The sequence below is a fragment of the Andrena cerasifolii genome, chromosome 7 (assembly GCF_050908995.1).
Source record: "Andrena cerasifolii isolate SP2316 chromosome 7, iyAndCera1_principal, whole genome shotgun sequence".
Lineage (NCBI taxonomy): Eukaryota > Metazoa > Arthropoda > Insecta > Hymenoptera > Andrenidae > Andrena > Andrena cerasifolii.
Genome location: NC_135124.1, coordinates 11324484 through 11346105, shown reverse-complemented (window position 1 = coordinate 11346105; position 21622 = coordinate 11324484). Strand labels below are relative to the sequence as shown.

The 21622-nt window shown below is 49.1% G+C and overlaps 1 protein-coding gene across 1 annotated transcript in view; it reads right to left on the bottom strand.

Moving 5' to 3' along the window:
- Nucleotides 1–21622, bottom strand: part of Neto (Neuropilin and tolloid-like) — a 77782-nt gene that overhangs the window by 5533 nt on the left and 50627 nt on the right. The window contains exons 5-8 of the mRNA XM_076816866.1: nucleotides 11486–11746; nucleotides 8386–8543; nucleotides 7194–7443; nucleotides 5116–5231 (exon numbers count right to left, since the gene is read on the bottom strand). Coding sequence (XP_076672981.1) covers nucleotides 5116–5231; nucleotides 7194–7443; nucleotides 8386–8543; nucleotides 11486–11746 — 785 coding nt within the window. The remainder of the gene's footprint in view (nucleotides 1–5115; nucleotides 5232–7193; nucleotides 7444–8385; nucleotides 8544–11485; nucleotides 11747–21622) is intronic.

Genomic DNA, 21622 nt, shown 5'->3' with positions numbered 1-21622 from the left:
GCGCTGACAAAGAGAAATATTGTTTCGCCCCTTTCCGGTCGCGGCCCTATCGGTTGAGTATCGGTTCTTTCCTTCGCAGGCGTCTCGAGCGCTCTCAAAGACGAATGAGAATCGCCGCGTCTCGCGTTCATCCATTCTTTTACCTGGATCACTGCCGAGGCACAGATTCGCGTGCAGAAGGGGAAAATTAATGATAGTCCGGCGAGAACCTCCGCCGTTCGCCCGAGAAAAGGAATAATTAGTCTCCAGCCAGAGACACTGAAGATCTTCTCATTAACGGGGAGTAACGAATACACCACAGAGGGAGGGATTTTGTTATGTTCTCGATTCTCGATTCGTCTCGCCGGAGGGCGGGCTGCAGGGAGGGGTGTTACGCAAAGAACATAATTAAAGAACATTTCTCGCTGTGTAATTATCGCGGGATCTCGACGCGATGAATCACGATGGAATCGATGCTTCTGCGAGATAGGTCGAGGGCAATGGGAATAAATGGAGGCGCGCAGTCGATCCGGGAAGAGTCGAAAGCGACGTGCAACTTTTCCTTCGAACTTCAAAGATAACGAACGGGGTAACTATCTGCAACGGGAAGATTGATGGCGAGAGGAAAGTTAAACGGGGCGGAATATCGTTGAAGAGAAACAAGGGATCCCGATCCTGCCGTGTTTCGCTGAAGTGAAAATTTTATTTAGGGGAACACTCGCCTCGGGCCACCGAAAAAGAGGTAGTTTCGAAAAGGGAATTTCGTTTCGACGTGAGAGCTGTCGGCTTTATATAATACGGATACATTTCGCGAACCAGACTGTTTCCCCATCGCGACTTTCACCCCCCTTCCCCGCGTCTGCTTTTCCATTAGTATAATATTTACCTGCGAGCACGGAACAAGATAAGTGGAGGGGTTGTGTTTTCCATTAGACGGGAATAAAATTGGATCGGACGGCTGGCATGGCGATGGTAGCTGCTGCGATTTCATCCAGCGCTGTGTCCGTCAATTTCCTGGCCGCGTTCCCATGCGAATAGAACCACTATCGTGGTCTACAATCTTGTCGCGCTTTATTCCAGTCATGAGACACGGTCAGGCACACAGTAGGAGGGCGCTGAGACAGGAGGCAGGGGCGCGATGAATGGAAACAAGAAAGTGGAAGATGAGACCCGTAGCTTCTTCATAAACAGGCACCACAGTTCCTTATTCTTAGTCAAAGGGACTCTTTGATTTTAATTAAATTTGTAAGTCGCCGAGCCAGGCATCAGTGTCCTCTTCGGTCCGTACATTACACGCAGTTTCGAGTACGTGCTCGTCGAAGTTCGCAACTACTTAGGAGCATAATTTTCCGAAAGATATGTAAAGGACTCCCTTTCGTCAACAGTTCACCGAACAAGTTTCCCATTCCCTTTAATTTCGAGTTCTCAGCATGCACGTCGATAGCTTTTGACGCTGCTATTGGGGTGTCTTACGTCTCGTTGTCCCAAATCAATTTCAAACTCGTCCAGATAAATTACCCTCGCCTCTTCGTTGAAGTTTCTCGCCGTTTAAGCTCTCCCTGTAAAAAATATCTTCCCCGTTTTCGCCAAACTCCCCGCGCACCCTTCGAGAGATTAAGGAAGCTTCACGGGAATCGGGATCATTTTTTATGTAGCTCCGTCGGGCTGCAGCTCCGCGTCACGTCTTTGCTAGGCACGAGGAGGAGAAAGTTCGAAACTGGATGCGACCCTGACGTCGATTCTACGCGACAGGCGAGATAAATTCACGCGGAGAGTACACAACGGAAAGTTGATAAAGTTATCGATACAGTAATGGGGTGTTCTCGCGCGAGCCGTCGACTGCCCCATTCAGCGGATCGAGGAATTCGATATACGCCTCGCGTGGAAGCAATCTTACTGAATGGAATTAGAAATCGAAGGACCGGTATTGGATGAAGTTCACAATGCATCTCTCCGCCTGTTTGCCTACTGCGGAATACTGGGAACGCTTTTTACAGCGAGAGGAGAATCGATTTAAAAGCAATTCTTGCATTGCCGTGCGAGCTATTAAAAATAGCGATGAATCGCTGTGTTTCCTCGCGCGAGGAGTAAAGAGGCGGAGGGGTTGTTTATAACGTAGCTCTCCGCGATCGTCAAGCTCCTGGAAACTGAAACTGGCTACCCGAAAATAGACCAGAGGAGCATCTTTTGTACCCCGTGTCTCCGATAAATCGTACCGACACAAAAGGAATCCTCGAGCAGCCATCCCTCGCGGGTAACCTCTTTAGCGTGGCCCGCTGCCCAAGGGATAAGAAGTCCACGATCTTGCGGATGGGGTATTACTGGCTACGAGTGACCGCAAAGAGTGCTCGTTTTTCCGGTTTAAATGAGAGCTTCCTTTCCCTTTACCTGTTGGCGACCACGCCGAGCGGACCTCTATTTGCGGCTACTTACTTCTTTTATTCGTAACATTTGACTTAGAAGAAAGGGTACTTCAATCCCGAACCACGTTTCTGTCGCTTCTGCTTCTTCGACCGAGGCCTTAACGAGCCACTCGAACGTCCGCGATATTTCCTTCAGGAAACAAAGTCAGGACGTCAATTGACCCAGGGTACCCCGTATCAGTGGCTCCGTTGCATTAGCGTTTTTCATGGAAATGGGGGACGAGATGTTAAATCCGGTCGCAAGTCGATGCTACTCGACGGTCATTCGATTAACCGGATTAACGGACACTATCGTTGTGACGCGCCCTGAACAAGAGCAGGGGATCGATGTCTGTTAGGTAGCAGTGAATGGTGCACCAGATACTCATCGATTCTCGTTCGCCAGACAGCACGGAAGAGTAAGACACACGCGGGAACAAGGGCGCGATCGAACGGCAGCATATCGCCGGCATTATTCGCCGTTAGATTAATATCCCGTCGGTGCCACGGTGACGTCGTTTCGGAGGTGGCCTGTTCTGGTAGTTTGCCAGAGGCGCATACTATTTTGCGCCCCGACCCCCGGAACCGGAAACACCCCCGCCTGTACAGGCAGGGGCGATACGCATTCGGATATCACGAAACCGCGGGCTCGGAGGTCAGGGAAACGGAACGACCGGCGAAAGCAGCCCTGAATAAATTAATTAACCGACTGGAGAGCGGACAGAGAGACAGGACGGAAAGGCGGGAGGATATTAAGTCTCTGTTAGGGTTGCGCGCACACTCCGGATCCCCCGCGGTTTGCAGCAAAGAACGCTGCGAGGTATCCCGAATGAACGTAATCAAGAATTCATGGAATATTAATGGTATCGACCGTCGCGGAATTTCGTGGGACAGCGATGAATTTCAATTAGAACGGATACCCCCTGGTCTACTTACGTACACCGTGATTTAAACGTTAATACGATTTATTATGATAATATAATCTGGATGGGAGCTGCTCGACAAAGGGAACATGGAAACGCTTCAACATTCCGATTGCAAGGAGTGAGATTCACGAACGAACTTCCATGTTCGCCTGCCGTGGTGTATTACTCCCACGAATGAAGCGTCCAGTTCTAAATGCATAGAGGAAGTGCAGCATATTTGGAATACTGTTGGTAATTTGGAATACCGAAGTATCTAAGAAACTACTAACGCTATTCGATTTGTAACACCGTAGATAATAGGGGCTAATGAACTGTTAACTAATGACATTTGTGGATGAACCGCCATTTTGACAGTTTCGACTTAATCTGCAGAATAAGAAAGCGTCAACCTGCAAAACTTTTTCAGCAAGTATTCAATCGTTCCAATCATGGCTAAAAAATGTCAAAACTTTAGAGTTAAACACTTGATCTACTCATTTACATGTTTCTTCTATGGTTCCGTGTCAGTTTTGCGATAATTTCGAGAATACAAAGTGTGACATGCAATTTTAGGTTTCAATGCCATGTTGCTAATTCGGAATAGCGAAGGTAATTTGGAATAGTCCAAAGCTTGGCGGTGCTTTTGTTTCACGCGCAACAGCTACCGCCGCTTCGGTTTCGGCCAGCGCTGTCCATTTATATGAATTTACCTAAGATTGTTCCTATATTTTGATTTTTGAGCCTGATAAAGTCATAGAAGCAAATAATTTTATTATCTACATGGTTTTTTAAGTTTATAAAGTGAAGGTAAATTGTAGTACCGGTATTCCAAATTACCTGCACCTTAACGAAATCGATACTTCCTGTCATTTTTTATTTAGGCCAAAGTTTCAGTTACTTTTTCTTTTTTATTATTACTCAGAGTTTGAAATATTAAAGTTTATTAGTTTCCCTATGATATTATGCAGTTTTATTTGTTCCTACCCGCTTCTGTAATTTTTTATTCGTCCTAAAGAAACTGGTATTCCGAACATACTGTACTTCCTTTATTAAAATTCGTGCATCTGAAATTAATGAGAAAGCGGTGACTTTCCACGAATAAATTAATTAGCCCCGCTGGAGGAGGCTGAGCAAAATGGTGGGTAGCGATTGAGTCTAGGCGACATGCCATCCTCGCGGGCGCTGCGCATACTGGAACTCCGTTTTGGCACTAAGAAATGAGAAAGCCGGATAATTCCAGCCAGGAAACGATGACATTTTCGAGAGGAATGAGGACCAACCGCTGTGGAAGCATGTCGCATTACTCATGAGACAATGCGCTTCCATTTGTTTGCTTCGGTAATATGTCCCAGCACGCTGAGCATTCTACACCGGAGGATTTTCCTCGTCGTTGGATCAGCAAACTTCTCCTGATATCACTGCAACTTCTTTTTCAAGTAGCTCATTTTCGAGTAGCACAATGGACGTGCTTTCGGATGAATTTGTTCCTCGCAGGAGGTGCAACGACAAACGAGACATTATTAGGGCCCCGCTTTGTCATCCTTCTGCTACAGTTGCCCGAAGTTGCCGAACGTTTTTGAAGTTTCCCAGTTTACGTCGAAATACATAAAACTGCTTGCAAGTTGCTGCTGGCTCTGACTTGTTAACAGATAGCGCGCGAACCGTCGATTCTGCTTGCCTAAACGACGCTGCTCCAAGCAAAGGTAACAGTAAGGGGTGAGAAACGGGAAGATAGGAAATGACTCGAGCCCGGAAATCGGAAAACATTTAACGTTCTTGGAGGGTGCTGGTATTGAATTTTAGTCTCGATATAATGGTCCCCCACTCACGTTGCAGGCCTGGTCTTCCTCGTCCCACCGGAAACGGCAATTGACCCTTCCGTTGCACTGCAATTCCGCGGCGATGCAAGTCGCGTCCTCGCAATAGTACTCGCCGTCCGAGCAAGCTGGGAACAAAAAGGAGCAAAGGAACAATGAAAGCGTGACGCGCCCGTATTTCCAAATCATCCTTCAAGCTTTTTTATATTCCTAAGGGCGAGCGTAGCTCAACATTCCCTTGTACAAAGTAGAGTTATGTAACACCGTTTTATCACCGATGCTGCCGGCTTTTTCACGGGGTTAAAGCGGCACGGACGTGATCGCGGCGTTGGTAGTAGGGTGGCAAGTATAAAGGGCGACGGCTCGCGATAAAACGGAAACGGTATCAGTGTTTGTAGTTAGGATTGTTGGGGGGGTTACCTTTCGATTTATCGCCGGCGCGAGTTCCCAGGTGTCGCGAACCCCTTCGAGTCGCGCGAGAAACTGTTCGTTTGGGATCTTAGCGTTCGGTAGAGTGCGGAACAAGTGAATTTCCCGAGTCCGTGGTCGAGTCACTCGTAAGATATTAGTCTCGCGGATGGATGGCAGGTGTGGAGAGCCAGGAATTCTTCCCCAAGGGTGCCAAGATAGAACGACGACATTCCTCGCGTATAACCGCTCCCGGCGGTTTACTCCATTTACCATTCAGCAGTCCACCCCGCCGTTAATATAGAATTCGAACCCCTTCTCCACCGATTGATTATTCCCGCCAATATGAATCAGCTAAACAGATTATCTACTCCCATCGGTATCGCTGCAATTATCGGCTTAAACGTTTCAGGACGATGCGATGCTGCATCCGATCGGTGATATTAATTGATCGCTTCAACTGTAACGATTTAGTTGTATCAGTGGCTTTTAAACATCGCATAAATACTTCCCCGTGGTAAGATAATTACGAATGGAACGAGGGTGTTTCGTCAGGTTGATGAACGAAACATTCAGTTCTTGTGACCAACTCTCTTAAAAAAAACTGTAGAGTCTAGGGGTTTCAATATTTTGTTTTCCGTGTCACAAGGAAAATACGTTAGGCGAAACGAGATCCTCGTAAGAAGCTCCTGTACCGTTCTTGTTGGCCCTACAACGGAGAAATCGAATTTCTGATCGCTCGAAATCAATTCCCATACTTTTTATTCCATTCTTATCTGCACTCTTTACGAAACGGGCACCACGAGTTACTTCGGTTAATGGATCGAATGAAAAATACTAATTGAAAAATAATAACGTCCTGTATTTCGGTGATTAGTCCGGCAATCACCTAATTGCCATCCACCGCTTTTACTTTCATTACCGTGAAACACACAGTGGGCGACGTTAAATTGTAGGTTTCCATTAGACCGTATCTTTTCTATCCCTCGGGCACGAGAATGTTTTCTGTAGGCAAACGGGGGCCCGGCAGGGTGTTAACTTTAATGAAACTTAACATCGAAATTACCCGCGTATCGTGCCGAACACAGACTCCAGCAATATTCGCGTGCCGTGCGCCCGACAATGGAAATTAAAGTTTCTTGTTCCAGGCGCCGGCGAAAGAGCAGCAATTACCGGTGCGTAGCCTATTAACGTGCCACGGATCCTTTAAAGATATATTTAATTAGGTTATTAGCTCTTTGTCTCGACGCGATAGGGTGCATCGATTGCCCGTCGACAAGTTTTCGCAGGTTCGTTTGGCGATAATTAATTAACAGCGTTATTCAACGAACTGTTATCGGTGTCTCTCATCAGAGTGAACGTTCTTCGCGCTCGGACGTAGATAAAGATATCTCAATCACTCGATATCCCATAGATCCCTACGTTCCGCGTTAACTCTAGAGTACTACTCGCCGATCTTTTGCTAATCATCTATTTGGCAGAGCTACGAATATATCGAGCGGCGTGAAATGCATGCCTATCCTTTAGCATCCCTTATATACCCTAATATTAGGGGATCCTAACACTTGGATCGATCCCTGGGCAGTCGCAATTTTCAGTGGAAAAATATCGTCGGCGGAATTACGGTGAAATGGAAGCTATCTAGGGGCGGACAATTAATCGACCCATGTCTGTGGACTCACGTTTGTCTCCAGGGTCTCTGTCCCTGAGCGCTGTCATGACGGCCTCGAAGCTGCTGTTCAGCGCTTTCGGCTCGGCGTAAAACCTGACAAAGGCGATATTGGTCCCGATGAGCACCGTGTCGGCGATGCTGCCGCAGAAATTCTTCTCTCTCGAGGACATGTCAGTGCGTTCTCTGAATATGTCCACGAAGTTGGCGTCGCACTCGTTCGGTCGTTGCAGCTTGAAGGGATCCGAGAACGTCAGCTGAATCTGAAAGTTGTACGTGTTCCCGCTAGTAAGCGTCGGGCGGATCTCTTTTTTTTTGGAGGGTAACGGGCGAAGGGTTGGCTCAAAGGATCCGTACCAATTAGACGGTGCATCTTATGAGACGGGAGGGACGTCAGAATCGCTGGCATTTTTGCGCGAGTCGTTATTTCGTTGGGCGATAGAGAAAGTGAGGGAGGAGCATCCCTAAAGGAGGGTAGGGATCAAAGACTCCCTGACAAAAGGAGCACGACGTAGTCTTTGAACGATTTCATTCAAAATACCGGGTACTCTTTCGCAATGACGTTGGCTTCCTCCTTTAATTGTCGAAACCTAAAGCGTTATTCAGGACGCCCGGGAGACCGAGGGGGTACTGTCACAGCGAAAGGCTTTCCTGAGATAGGAAGATGACTGAATTGTTTGGAATGGCAGCGCGTTTCGAAAGGGAAGCTTTTAGTTCTGTTAGTCAGAGTTCGCGTTGTTTCCTTAGAACATATATACATGGAGGTCTCATGGCCTATGTCTTCTGTGGATCCAATTGCCGACCAACATCGTGCGAGAGAGAAAGCATCGTGCGAACTGCTGCGAGAGAGTGAAGTACAGAGGAATATCGATGGACGACCAGGATTTACAAAAGAAGTATTCGAAGCTTTAAAATGTCAAGTTCTTAAGCAACAAAGTCAATTATTTTACAATTTAATGACGAAAACATGCACCGCGTATCACTTCAAACCATATCGCTTGCAGCAAATTTCACGACATCGGCGCATGCGCATTACGGTCGATTATTCCTCTATACTTCTCTCGCTCGCACGATGTCTTTCTCTCTCGCACCATGTTGGCGACAGTTTGAAGCTTTCAATGAGACCTCCATGTATATATATGTCTGTTTTTTCATAAATTTACGAGATTGTTTTAGTGAAGGGTTAGTAGAGATTCAAGTGTTACCTTCCACCCTTCTTTGACCGTGATGTTCCACATACAGTCCAAGGCGATGCCCTCCTTCTCGGCGAGCTTTTTCCTGTCCAGCACGTCGTCGCTGTTAATAATCGCCTCCATGCCGCTCACTTCGCGTACGCAGGGTTCCGGCTCCGGTGGCACCCCCGCTGTGAATCACCCCCTATTACAGTATATACGCTTTCCCTACGCTCGGTGTCAGTGGGATTTATTTGGTCAGTCGACCGATGCACACGCTTCGCGGCCCTCCCGATAGACACGACCGGCACGCGCATTTGCAAACGTAAAATTCATCGTGGCCTCGCTAAAAGTCAATGGAATGCTCGCCCCAGCGAGCTTCGAACAATCTACCAGCCCCACCTGAACGTCCCGTGGAACACAAAAAAAAAAACTGGCCATGAATGGACACAAAAAAGTACCCCGCCATTGTTCCCGGGGAATAATTAATTTCCCGTAGCCGTTTCGAATCGGCTCTGCAAAGCTCGCCGCGAACAATGAGAGCGGGAAATTAATCAAACGCGTAAACAGATTCTACCCTCGTCCGATTCATCCACCGCCCTCTTTCGCCGTACCCCCGCCAAGACCGAGCCAACATGTTTTGGAGCTTGTTAGGGGGCAACAGTGTTCGCGACGGGGGGAGCGTGAACGCGAAGGAATAATGAGGCGTATAAAGCACGGATGAATATCGCCGTCACAGGCAAAAGGGAAACGCGCACTGTGACGCACAGGAAGTCGTGAGATTTACTGCTTTATGTGTATCCCCTCGTCACGGCGCGCCCGCAAAGTATTTCGCGCCGGTCCCGGCGCGTCATCGATTTATCTCGCGTCGCGAAGCGAACAGAGTGGCAGATTCGCGGGGCCCGTATTTGAACGGGAAGGAGGGAACAGTTATATGGAATTCTGCTACGTCGGCCCCGTCGCGCGAGAAATACCTTCCACCCCGTTGCAACTTCTTGCGATTATCAGGGGTTCGAATGTTGCGTCGCCAGCCTCCTTGAATATCCTGCCTGCGAGCTGTTTCGTTGCCTCTTAAAACCCGCTCCCACCGGAAAAGAATGTTCCGCGACGTCAATGGACGCCCATCGGGCACAAAGTCTTGTTACCGTGGCGGAGGTCGAGTTTTATTTTCATCGTTATTCCCCCCGCTCCTCTATTTGTCGTTAGCCTGCGATGGAAAAAAAATATTTTCACCGTGGTCCCGGTTGGAAAGGAAATCTCACTGGGTATGGTGGCCTCCCAACGTTGGCCGATCTATCGGGGCTAACGTCCGGATCAGAATTCTAATCGGAGTGCATTCGTCCGCCAGCCGCTTTTGTCTTTAACGAGTAAGGTGAATGTCCCAAATTCTGCTCACTTCCCCATGTCTGCTCATTTCGTATTTTTCTTATTATTATAAGCGTCACGTTTGTACTATACTTACAATTATTTTATTTTTTGTTTATCATTATTTTATGCTTTAATGTTGTGTTATAACACATCTGCATAAAAGATGTAACTTATTTTAACCCGAAAAGGCAACATATTGTGTGAGCAGAAATTGATACAAATGGTGAGTAGAAATACGTACATCGCTATTTTTCGTGAGCAGAAATACGGACATTTAAAGCATTATATTTAATTACAAATTACAAGTAGTTAAACATCTTGAAATATCTTTCTTAAATAGTTTTCGACTGGTTGATTTATTATTAAAGGATTAATCAATTACTCTGCAAATTTTCATCGCAAACAAATTTTTTACACCTTCTTTCCGACGAGCAACCTCTTAAATGAGCAGAAACTGGGACATTCACCTTAGCGCCGTGAATTTTGCCGCAGTTAAATTCGGTTCTCGCATCTTCGCCGTTGCAGATCGGATGCATCAGGATAAAACAATTCGCAGCCACTTGCCAGAGGGAAATATCCCAGCGGTGCCTTTTATCCGGCTTTCATGTCGATTTGTCCCCCGCGGCGCGATAATTGAAGAGAATATCTACGTTTCGATATTTATACATCCACGCCCACGCTGGGAATGAAATTTTCGCTCCACTTCAGGTCCGAAGCATTCATTCATCTATAAACGATCCTTACCCTCTTCAAAGTGTCGATGTTGGAATATTCTCGGCAAGTGGACTATGATTCATTCGTCGGAAGGTAATCGTCTGATCGCGCTCGTTTACCAATTAACGAGACCCCCGGCGATTCGAAGACGGGGCGCCACTAAAAGGAGATCTATAGAACACCTCGACGGCTTCTAGTGTATCCCGTGTATTCATAGCCCTACCCCGTTCTTCCTGGCGACTATGAATTAATTTTGGCCTCCGTCCGCGCTTGCACGGTACCTACCGCTCGGATCATCTATTCCCAAAAGTGTCCCGTAATTTCTCCACCAAGAACGCGCCAGATACTACCGAGTATTCGCGATAGAACCGCTCCCCGTGAAATATTATTAACGACCACGGATGATTATACTTTTCCTCGAAACCTGCTCCTCCCACCGATCGCAACAACCCGCGGCTTTTCACGAATAACAATGATATTACAAAGAATAAGTTCGCTGTTCCCCATTAAACAACCGGCGCTGGTACTCGTTCGCGAAATAAAGAATATGTCGGTATTTGCAGCTTCCAGATTCATTAACGTTATTCATATATTTGGATTGTTGAAAAATCGCTTTGAAAACATACGAAGTGCAGGGATATGAAATATGAATTTTCCAAATTTCCATCCGCAATGCGTATGTGGATTGGTGGGAGGCGATTCGGGGGGGTGGGAACGGATGAGATGAAGTTCAAACAAATTATTGGGTCAGGCAGTAGTTAGAACGTACATTTCCATCAACTTTTTCTATCTGGAATCTACCCCGAGGTGTCTGAACGACGACCGTAACTCTTCGTCTCTGGTATCAGCCTGCGTAATCGTCCCTCACATTCCCCCGAATGGCTTGTATCACGAGATCTCCGCGATTTATAGAGCTCCCGACATCGCGCGAATAATTCCGAGGATGCGAATCCCCGGCAGGAGCGCCGCGAGCGTGGTCTCTCTTCAGGAAAATCTTAGACAACGTGCGGAGTGACGGGCAGGAGGAAAGATCGTAATTCCGTGGACTTACGGGAGGTTGGCCTAGGTATCATACTCCAGACGGCCTTGAAGCCCTTGCCCTCGATGCTATCGTCACTGCGGAATCGCAGCCAGAGGTATCTCGTCTTCGACGTGATCTCAGGGGGGAAATTCGTGCCGCAGAAGTTGCCGAGGAGATTGGAGTAGCCGTGCTGGCCGTCACGTACCTCAAGGAAATCGTAACGGCATTCGGGGCTCTCCTCGAGCTTGAACTCGTCTCGGAAGTCGAGTTTCAGCAGCATACCTTCGTCAGCTGAAACCAGAGAGGGGGGAAAACGCGACGTTAGAGACTGCTGGGAAAAGGAATTCGGTGATGGAGCGATTTCCTGGCTCTGTTACGAAGAACTGTTGCTCCGCAGCAAAAATCCATGCATTCTGGTTACTTCTCAGCATTCACCACTGATTACGTTCGCAGATATCGAAATTCCACGGGCAACTCTTCCTGTTAGACCTTTGGTACCCGCTTCGAAGATTATATGCACCGGCAGACTTACCGAGCGACCGCTTCTCCGGGTAAAACGATTCACCTCATCCTGCACACAGGAATTACGTTATTCGAATCCTCGCGGAACGAATTAGCTCGCGATTGATCGGGGAACGCGACAAATATTCTAATGTCGTTAGCCTCGAGAGCCGCCCTGGCCCCGGGCCAGGTTATTCGTCGTAGCCGTCGCGCAGTTTTTTCCCGCCACCTCTCGTCAAAGTACAGCGTGCAGCTCCCACGGTACTTTTCCATACATTTTTAGGTAGCCGGAATAAGAGGAAATTTTTTAATTCTGGTAAAATTCTCCGCGGCGATTATTCACCGTGGAGACTGCGAGAGCGCAGGTTCCCGTCGTTCCCAGTGCTTCGCGGATATTATGTACTTTTCGTCAAACGGCGTGATAAAGTTCCATTGGGATAGCAGTTGCAGTCGACGCGCACCGTCGCGTTCCCGCTCGACAAATCGAAATCGACGTTCCCTTATCTGCCGACATAACCTTGGCCAGTGGGTGGAATACGAGGGCGCGATTCGCGCAAAAATCACGGCCTTACCACACCCGCGGCGCGCGTAAATCTCGGGGCCGATACGCGATGCAATCTGTAATGAGGCTCTTGGGATGCAAACGGGCCCTCACTTTCCCCGCACGTACCAAGATTATCCAGGAATTATTCAGCGCTAACCGATCGTTAGAATTCACTTTATCTTGCCTTACAGTGGCTTGGCCTCGCGCGCCGATTTTTCTCCGCGTGCGATCGCGAATTACAGAGAATCCTTCCATTTCGTCGAGCAGACAACGCCGCACCCACGTATCCCTGCCTGCCCTTAAGCATAATTATTCCACGGGATTAATCCGTAGGATTATTGAACATGAAAACGTATACACGAGGCTCGCTTGCCCGCTGAAATAGCTGCTACATTCCTAACGCTTCAATGACTGTTGCGCTTTAGGTTTGCACAGACATAGCGAGCCGTGCGGCGAGCTTTTGGCATTCAGCTTGCATCGACGTGCAGCACAGTAGACACTGGCAGCACTTGAAATCCGAGGCTGCGAGCGCCCTGCTCTCCGCGATGCATAGGAACAAATCTTTTTCGGCAGTACCGATCTATACGTTCGATAGGTTTCGCTTCCCTTAGGGCGGCACCGCGTGCCGCGGAGCAGCGTTTCATAAATATATAAATTTCCATCTGGTGGAGTGTTCATATTCTTCGAACACAGTGGTACAAGAGGTACGCAAATTCCTTTCACGTTGTTACCGAGAGTGCACGGCGAAGCTTGTGCACGCTGTCTTATTAAAGCGCCCTTTTTCAAAGGATCTCAACTATGTTCCGCAACAGAATGTACCAGCAATGTGAATCCACACTTGAACCCCGTGGCTCGGATCGGTGGATCGGTGGAATAAAAGCGTGTCACGGGAGGCGCGCGTTTACGCGGCTCATGCTCCGCTCGTAAATATCCACTATTTGCGAATAAAATATCACGTTCGCATTGCCGTTTCTGGGGCTGAGTAAAAATTTACGGTCGGTCCACCCGCCGCGATAGCAAGGGAAATATTCACCGGAAATTATATCGCCGTTATCGGGCGGCGTGTTTGTTCTTGAACGGTCGCAACGATTAAACGGCATTCGAGAAATAGACCGTCTATTTCGGAGCCAATTAAAACCTCGCCAACAACTCCCACGAATCATCTATACCACACGATACCACGATTCTTATCAGATCTATCCGCCACTCCCCCCATTTTAGTCTTAAGGGGAGTTTGCGCCTTGTTGAGCCGAAAAATAGGTAATCCTTTGTGAATTTTTTCTACAAAAACGGTGCGACAAATTAATTTGAGGTTTGGCAGGCTAATTTATTGTATCTTGAACTATTGTTCTGAATTTTTGTGTGACAGTGGAAGAAACATGGCAGATACAGAAAGAGCGTTGAAAAATAATCGGGTGGTCCTCGCGTTGACGAAAAGTACTATAAGGTTTATCCGAAACACAAAAAAGAAAAGAGATTCTCAATCTATATGAACGTGGCTATCGGTGGTAGTAGATTTATTGCCGTATCTGTGTTTCTTTCGCTGTCACACAAAAATTCAGAACAATAGTTCAAGATACAATAAAACAGCTAGCCAAACCTCGAATAAATTTGTCGAACTGTTTGTGTAGAAAAAATTCACAAAGAATTACCTATTTTCGGCTCAACAAGGCGCAAACCTCCCTTAAGCATGGTTATCCAATTCTCGCCCTATTAGGTTTAGACTTTCTAACAGAAAAATGCGCTGAATTTCGCTCATCGTCGCTTGTATGCCCTAACGTTGTCAACAATAATATCGCTATTGTTATTATTAGCCTTCCTAGTATCTAGTTGCGCAGGAATGCCGTGCCCACGAGGATGCTATTATTTGCCGCGTAACGCTGCTCGCAGGTATTTATGCGACGCTATGAATGAAATTTTGGCGATCCTCTGGGATCAACCCACGCGAGTCACTGTCCCGTTTTCGACCGAAGGACGCCCGCGCGTATATTCTGCCCTGGCTCGTTGATCGCGAGAATCTGTCGCGATAGGAAATCTCGCGGAAATGGCCACCGGCAGCCAGTCTCGGGGCTTCCCATCTCGATCGAGGACGCCTTCGCTCTCGACGCTGAGGACGTCTCGCCGAGCGTAACCGTCCTTGGTTGCGCGAACGGCGCTTGAATAGCCGGGGCTCGATGATTCTTCAAGACCTCGTTTAGCAGGGGCTGCGTTCTTCGAGGCGAAGAGGGGGGGAAAGCTCCGAAAGAGAGAAAAAGGAAAAGTGAAGGCCTCCGTCGCCACCATTTCCTTGAGGAGGGTTGAGGAAGCTCTAAAGCGACGGCAAATCCGCCCCAGACGCTGTCCACTTCCGCATGGAAATACTACTGGCATACCCATCTTCGGAATGGTCGATCGCATTTTTCAGCGGACCGGCAGCGTCTCCCACGCCGTCCTTTTACGCTTCATTATCCTTTGATTGCACCACCTTCCGCCTCGTACCTGTAATCACCGCGTTCCCGAAGCCTCCGAGGGCTTCGTAATTTATTTCCCGCCGTTGTGCCGCGCACGGGATTCACTTATAGATCACCGCCCTTCGTCTCTCCTGCTTGCAATTCTTCTTCGACTCAGGCACGAATCGCTCCAAGGATCTCGAGCCCTCGAACGTCGACTAACCTGCAGTGTCTCCTACTGTAATTTGCTGTAGCTAATTTCGAATTATGTAACGGTTGCGCAACGGGGCTCTCGGAACTGCGGAGTCAGAGATTCTAGCGAGCAGGGTTACTATCTGTCCCAAGTTCGTGCTTTCCTACTTGTCGATGTCTACCGCGAACTTCCCCGAGATCCCTGTGAACAGTGCTTACGTACGGAACGAACAGCTTCCGTCACTTCACCGCACTGCGAAATCCAAGGTACGCGCAAGCATCCGCGAGAGTCGCACTCGCGACCGCGATATCAGTATTCCACGTTCCCGCCTTGGAATCTCAAGAGGCCCTTCTGCCTCGAAATTCTGTCACTTTCCCGTCGACTATCCGTCTTTGCCATTCTCCAGGTAATGAGCGCCGTTTTCCTGTAATATGAGCGACGAAATTTTCACCGATATTTCCGCGGCGTTTCGCCCCTCTGTCGCGCTTTCGTAGTCTAACGGCACACCCGCGGATTTTGACACAGAAATCAATGACACCGGGGCCTCGTCTTGCAGCGACGCGGAAGCACTGCAAGTCACGGAGCCCCTGCAAACGTATTTTCACGCTTTTCGATCGCTGTCCTTTGAAAGTAACACAGCGCGAACTCGAGGGTGATTTCTGAGCGAACGTGGACAGGGTTCGATGTTCAGGGGGAAAGGTTGCTCGAAGAATTTATCGGCAACTATTGGGCTACGTGGCTTTCCTTATATTGATTAGCCTCCTCTTCCCCGGGAGAGGGTAAAGCAGTATCAACAGAGATAAGAGAGATGTCCTCCCCAGGTGTTCCCGTGAAAAAATATTAAGGTTCGCGCGTGCCTCGGTTTCGAATATCTGCAATTGATTATCGGCCCCCTTCAGCTAATCTCACGCGAGTCGCACTTCGAGGGGCGGGTTATCTTTACGATAACTACACATGTAGAAAGGAGATCAGTCTGGTTTCAAACGGTCCTGCATCATTATTTATGTCACACAGACTGGGAAGGCGGAATCGATACACTACAGCAAATACAGTGGATTCCGCGAGTGAAATGCAGTGCTGGAGAGAAGTAGCGTGAATGTTTAAGTGGTAGGGCGTCTGCAGTCAGACGCGTGGAGCTGCTTCTCTGTAACTTCTGGTGCGTTCCGTGTTTGAGATATCGAAACTAACAGAACACAGTTACCGGAGTTTCTTTTGAAGATTTTTAAAGTACTCCGCCCTAAAAGGGACTCAATATTTCCTTTCCAATAGCTCGCTGGATGTCCTTTAGACAGCATCCCAATATCAAGAATACTTCCCCCGAACTGTTCCCTCCGACGAAGTTAGCGAAACTCCTCGTGCAGGACAACGACGCTTTCTTCATGGAGCGGTTCCGATAAAAAAAAATAAAAAGGAACTGCACCGCAGGAGGTTTTTGCTGGGCTTCGTGAATTCGTGGTCCCTCGCAATAACGATCGGCATCTCTCCCGGGGGTAGGTCATCGAATTTTCCGTGGAGCTTCGCAGAATAAGGGTGTGCCTTGCCTCGCTCCTGGTAGTTGAACGAGCTAACCGCTCCGTTCCAGAAACTCCGTGGCAAAACGCTGCAGCTTCGTGGCTAAGCTCACCCTCGTCTCCCCCGCATGCATGCTCATCGTCACTGCGTGTTGCGGCCTAATGTTCGCAAATTTTTCGCGCGCCAAAGGGCGGCGAGGAAAAAATGCGCGCGGCCATTTAGCGTTCGTAAAACGACGGCAAACAAGATGCTTGTTAGTTCAGCGCGTTCGCGGAATAAACAGATTTTTCGCTCGGGGAGAAGTGGAACGTTATGGGGGAAACCTGATTTTCCCGTGGACATTTAAACGGCACTGCGTTGCGACTTCCATTGAAAAGAGTCGAGCATTGTTTCAGGCGAGCGCGATTTTTTCTGTCACGTTTCCGCAGCCACTGCTGAAAAATATATGGTTTCGACGACGATTGGTTTCGACGTTCATTCCGCTTTCCCTTTATCTTCGTAGGAAGGGTACTGAGGGGAAAGCCACTTTGGCCAAGAGAAACTCGAGGTTCATGAGGCGGAACTAACGTCGGCTTAATCTTTTATGAAACGATAGGACGCAGCGTGCTTTGCGCTGCCACCTCCCTGATTTCTAACTAAATTATTCCCTTCGGCGACGGCTGGAACATATTTCCCATTTCCACGGCTGTTTATTCAGATTCGATTTCAATTGACACGGTTAATCGGCGCCCCTGCCCTTGAAGGGATGGAATTACACCGCGAGAACGGTGCGAGTGATGTCCCACTGAATATTTCAGTCCGCAGCGGCAACGGGGGTAAATAAATTTCCATCTGGGTAGCCGCGGCGGCTGCGATGCGAACGAGGGAACTTCGTCGCAAAGTTTCATTTCAATTTTCGTGCGAGGAAACACGAGGAGAGAGGGGGCACTCCGCGAAACTAGCACGTGTCTTCTTTTTTCCCCGCCCTTAATTCCCTCGAATCGTTTTGTAACCGCCATGGTATCTCGTTTCTAACTCATTTTTCCCCCACGGATGATTTACGACGCTCGATTCAGAAGCACTGCAGGATTCCTGCAACGTCTCCGTCTCTGGACCAGTGAATCAACAAATCGTCATAATAATGACCCGCCCTCTGCAGGGAGTACTTGCTCGCGTGTAATGATTAACGTTCTCAGAAGTAACGGCGAGGAGGCTGTTGTATCGCTCGCGTAACTCCCCGTTAATGTCCCCGTAAAAATTGGAGCATAACGGACATATTTTCACGATTTCCATTAGCGCGAGAGACACAAACGACTAGGATGTAGCAGAAAGCGCAGGTAGAAGGCGACAGTATTTCACCGGGGGCACGGGGAACGTTGCCATATTTTACGAGGCATTAGGCGGCTTAAGGACTCTACGAATTCGGGGAAGAGAGCTAGTCGGTTCCTTTCACGTTCGCGTCGAGTCGTATCTCGTTGAGTGAGAACATTTAACGAGCTCTCCGCCGAGGATGACCGTGGTACGCGCACGAGCCACCATGAAAGTCATGAGAGCCCGAGCCGTTTCGTGATACGCGCTGTTAGGGGCCGATGAAGGGGGAGTTTGTCGAGACAGATCCTCCGAGGATTTTATGTACCGGCGTTTCTCTTTATCTGCAGCTTTTGATCAAGGAGCAGACGGTTCTCGAGAAGATGCAAATCGATAAACCATCCCACCGCCGCTATCTCCCACGGGCCCCTCTGGACTCGATCCAAGATCTTCGTTCGACTACTGTCACGGAATCGTGCTCCGGCAAGAAGTACTCCGCCATTTCGGTGTGCAAAAAATTAGCGTACAGTCCACTCGTAAAGCAGCGACGTTAAGGGCATTATTTTCGCTTCACTGTGCACCGTGCGGCACGTGGCTGGCTGGCGTTCCGAAGACGGTCTTCTTGCCCCTGGATCGGCGGAAGGGCCCGTTTTGTCACCGGGGCTGATGTATAGACACTCGGTGCAGAATGGATGCGGACGCAACGATGCGTCTCGCGGCGTTCGCTTAAACGGCAGCGCACGGAGATTTCCGGTTTTCCGCGGTGATTCATTGCAGTTACCGGTGGGCGTTCGACGACGCCACTCGTCATGGGGCTGGAGGACAATGGAGAACGAGCCAGCCGCAAGAAGGAATTAACCAGCGCGAACTTTATCACGACTAACTGCGCCGCCGACGCTCCCCCAATGAATTCACCGATTCGGACACGGCGCCGAGTAATTCCGCCGATCGGGATCGTTAAGTCGCGCGTAATTCCTGGCCGGCCTCGCTGACTGAAAACGTTGTTAGACGGGGGCTCTAATCCTGTATCGTGCTGCCGTAAATGGAGCCTCGGCGAGTTCGGTAACGGGATCGATAGTTCGGCGTATGGAAGATAATGCTTGTGCAACGTTGAAGGCGCGCAGAAATATGGAGGCTCCCCTTTTCCCAGGGCGATTAGAGTGCACTTTAGTAGCTGGTGCCGCTTCTGTGGCGGAATATTCCGCAATCCCCGCAAGTTTTTCGTATCGGAAACTGATCGATGGCCAAGGCGCACAATGGTTGGTATTTAACGCCATTTTGGTTCAAGGACAAGCGCGACGTCTTGCCGCAATTAATGGCTTCCCTTGCAGAGACTCCCGGCCTTAGAGTATTTCGATGTTCCACGAAACACGGAGACGGCAGAGGGGCGGTCGCTCTTGATTTACGTGGGATCGTATTAAACGGTTCTTTGATGGCCCCTTACCTCCTGAGTGGTTGATAACTTGATTTGCTCGTCCACTTTGGAACTCAGCCACGACTTCCTCCTCCACACCCGACGATTCTCGAGAGCCTTTTCTATCGGGGTCTCCGCCGCAATTTTTTCTTTCCACTGGTCACCACCTTTCGAATCCCAGCGAACCCGAGGGTCCACGGTATTAGCTCTCTCGTCGATAATCCTCTACTCGATCGCTCCTAGCGACACCGTCCGGGTGCAACATGATTTTTTGATTCTAATATTTTATTGATCGCCTTGACTGTGATTAAAAGGGGGTTAATAGGGGCGGAACGTAATTACCGCGAGGGGAAGGGTTGCAGCGTGTCCTGGCGTTGGAGAGGAAAAGTTTTTATTGCGAGTTCCCGCGCCGTGGCGTGAAACGTGAAACTTGGCAGAGGTAAGAAGGCCGGGGGGCCGACGACACGCTTTAAATTGCGGACGGCGACGGTGGTGGCGAATTGGCGGTTACAGGTAGCATGACGGCCAAGAGGGACGAGGGACAAGAAGAGACCGTGTCTACGAAAAATCTCGCGGACGTAGGACCAGCGAGCGACGGGTCAACACTCTCGTGTCGCTGCTGAACTTTCGGATCGGGCTTAACGAAGGAGCACTCGTAACTTTTCTCATCCCGACTCTCTTCCGTTTCCTTTGACTCTGCTCCCGCAAACTAGCTGCTCGCGAATTTAAAGGACAGACTTACGGGATGAGTCGCTACAAATTAGCACCTAAGACTCCTCCACTTTCCCTCTCGCTGGGCAAATGTTCGGTACGCGTGTAAAATATTATAACCCGGACCAATAGGTCAAAAGAAACTTCGAAACACGAGGATTAATAACGAGGCTGCTCTAGGCAGCCGTCTAAAGTAATTTGTACCTAAATACCTTCGGCTTCTCTCGGACTGGGGTACGCAATAATTCAAGCGCACAATCAGCCCCGGCGATCTGGAAATTTAAACCTATCAGGATCACGAACTCGGCGCGGCGGTCGGGCCCGCGCGCCAGAATCGACCGGACTTAAAACTGATTGCTGCTCGTATCACGGACAATCTCGTGGATTAGGCTAATAATTCACGAGTTACATTAGCGGGACACTGCGCCGCCGGTCCGATCGCGGGATGACGATGACTCGGGATCGTTGGGCAATTCGCATATGTGGGAGGAGTGGTTGCGGAGGGCCGATTTTCGGAGTAATTAGAAAAGAAGTTGCGGGTCTTTCGTCTCGTTACCGTTCCTAGATCCTTGAAGGGAGATGAAGCGCACCCTTTTAACGAACTGCCGCGGTCCCGCGAGTTCCGTTTCTTCGTTACCGTCGTACCGAAATGGAATCCCGCGACGGAGAAGGGAAGAGGTTCGATCGCGTTTCATTCCGGCGAATGCTTATTCAGTCTCCAACCGACTGTGATCTCATTAACGTGCCTGAGTGGCTACGGCTGCTTAAAACTGTCCCACATTTCGTAATAATACCTCTGTAGCCGCGTTATCGCGTTCTCTCTCTCTCTCTCTCTCTCTCTCTCTCTCTCTCGCGACCGAGCAATTAAAAAGGTTCCATCCGTGCAATTAGGACCTTCCGACAAGAGGACGGCCCTCCCCGGAAGGGCTACTTGGCCCGTTTGCGTGCTCCGCGGATCGGTGGCTGGCTGTGCTGGAAAGAAAGAATTAAAAGGAAGACGCCATCCGTGTCTGCGTTATATAGCAGCGTCGATCCATTGAGCTGGGGGCTTCTGTTCCAGTTTCCAACGGTTCGAGGAAACTTGCCTCGGGAACACCGGGCTAGAATCTGTAGTTTACAGCCCAGCGATCTTTCTAAGTCGGGGTGGAGGAAGAACGTTATCGTGCACTCGGCTAGATGCAGTCCCGTTCAGAACTTGCGAATCTTTTCAACGTAAGACTCTCGCCGCTGCTCGACTGGGAATTTTATTTAAACGACGCCCGCAAGATGCTCCCCCTTGAATTTCGTTGAGTGTCCGCTTCACAGAAACGTGCAAACTTTCCTGCCCACGGAACCGCGGAAATTGGCCGCGTTCCCCTCGCCGTCGATCGCCGCGTTAATGAAGTAAACGCCAAGGGCTCGATACCATTAAAGGGTTCTCCCGTGGCTTTGGCGATCTAAACGGCTGATCCGTAGCGCGCCAGCTTCCGTCGGTGCATGTGTTTTCCAAATCGGCCTCGCATGAACCCGAAACTGCATCGCGAATGCATAGAGGATACCAATTCCAGTATTCCACCGGCTGGATGTTATCTCTGTT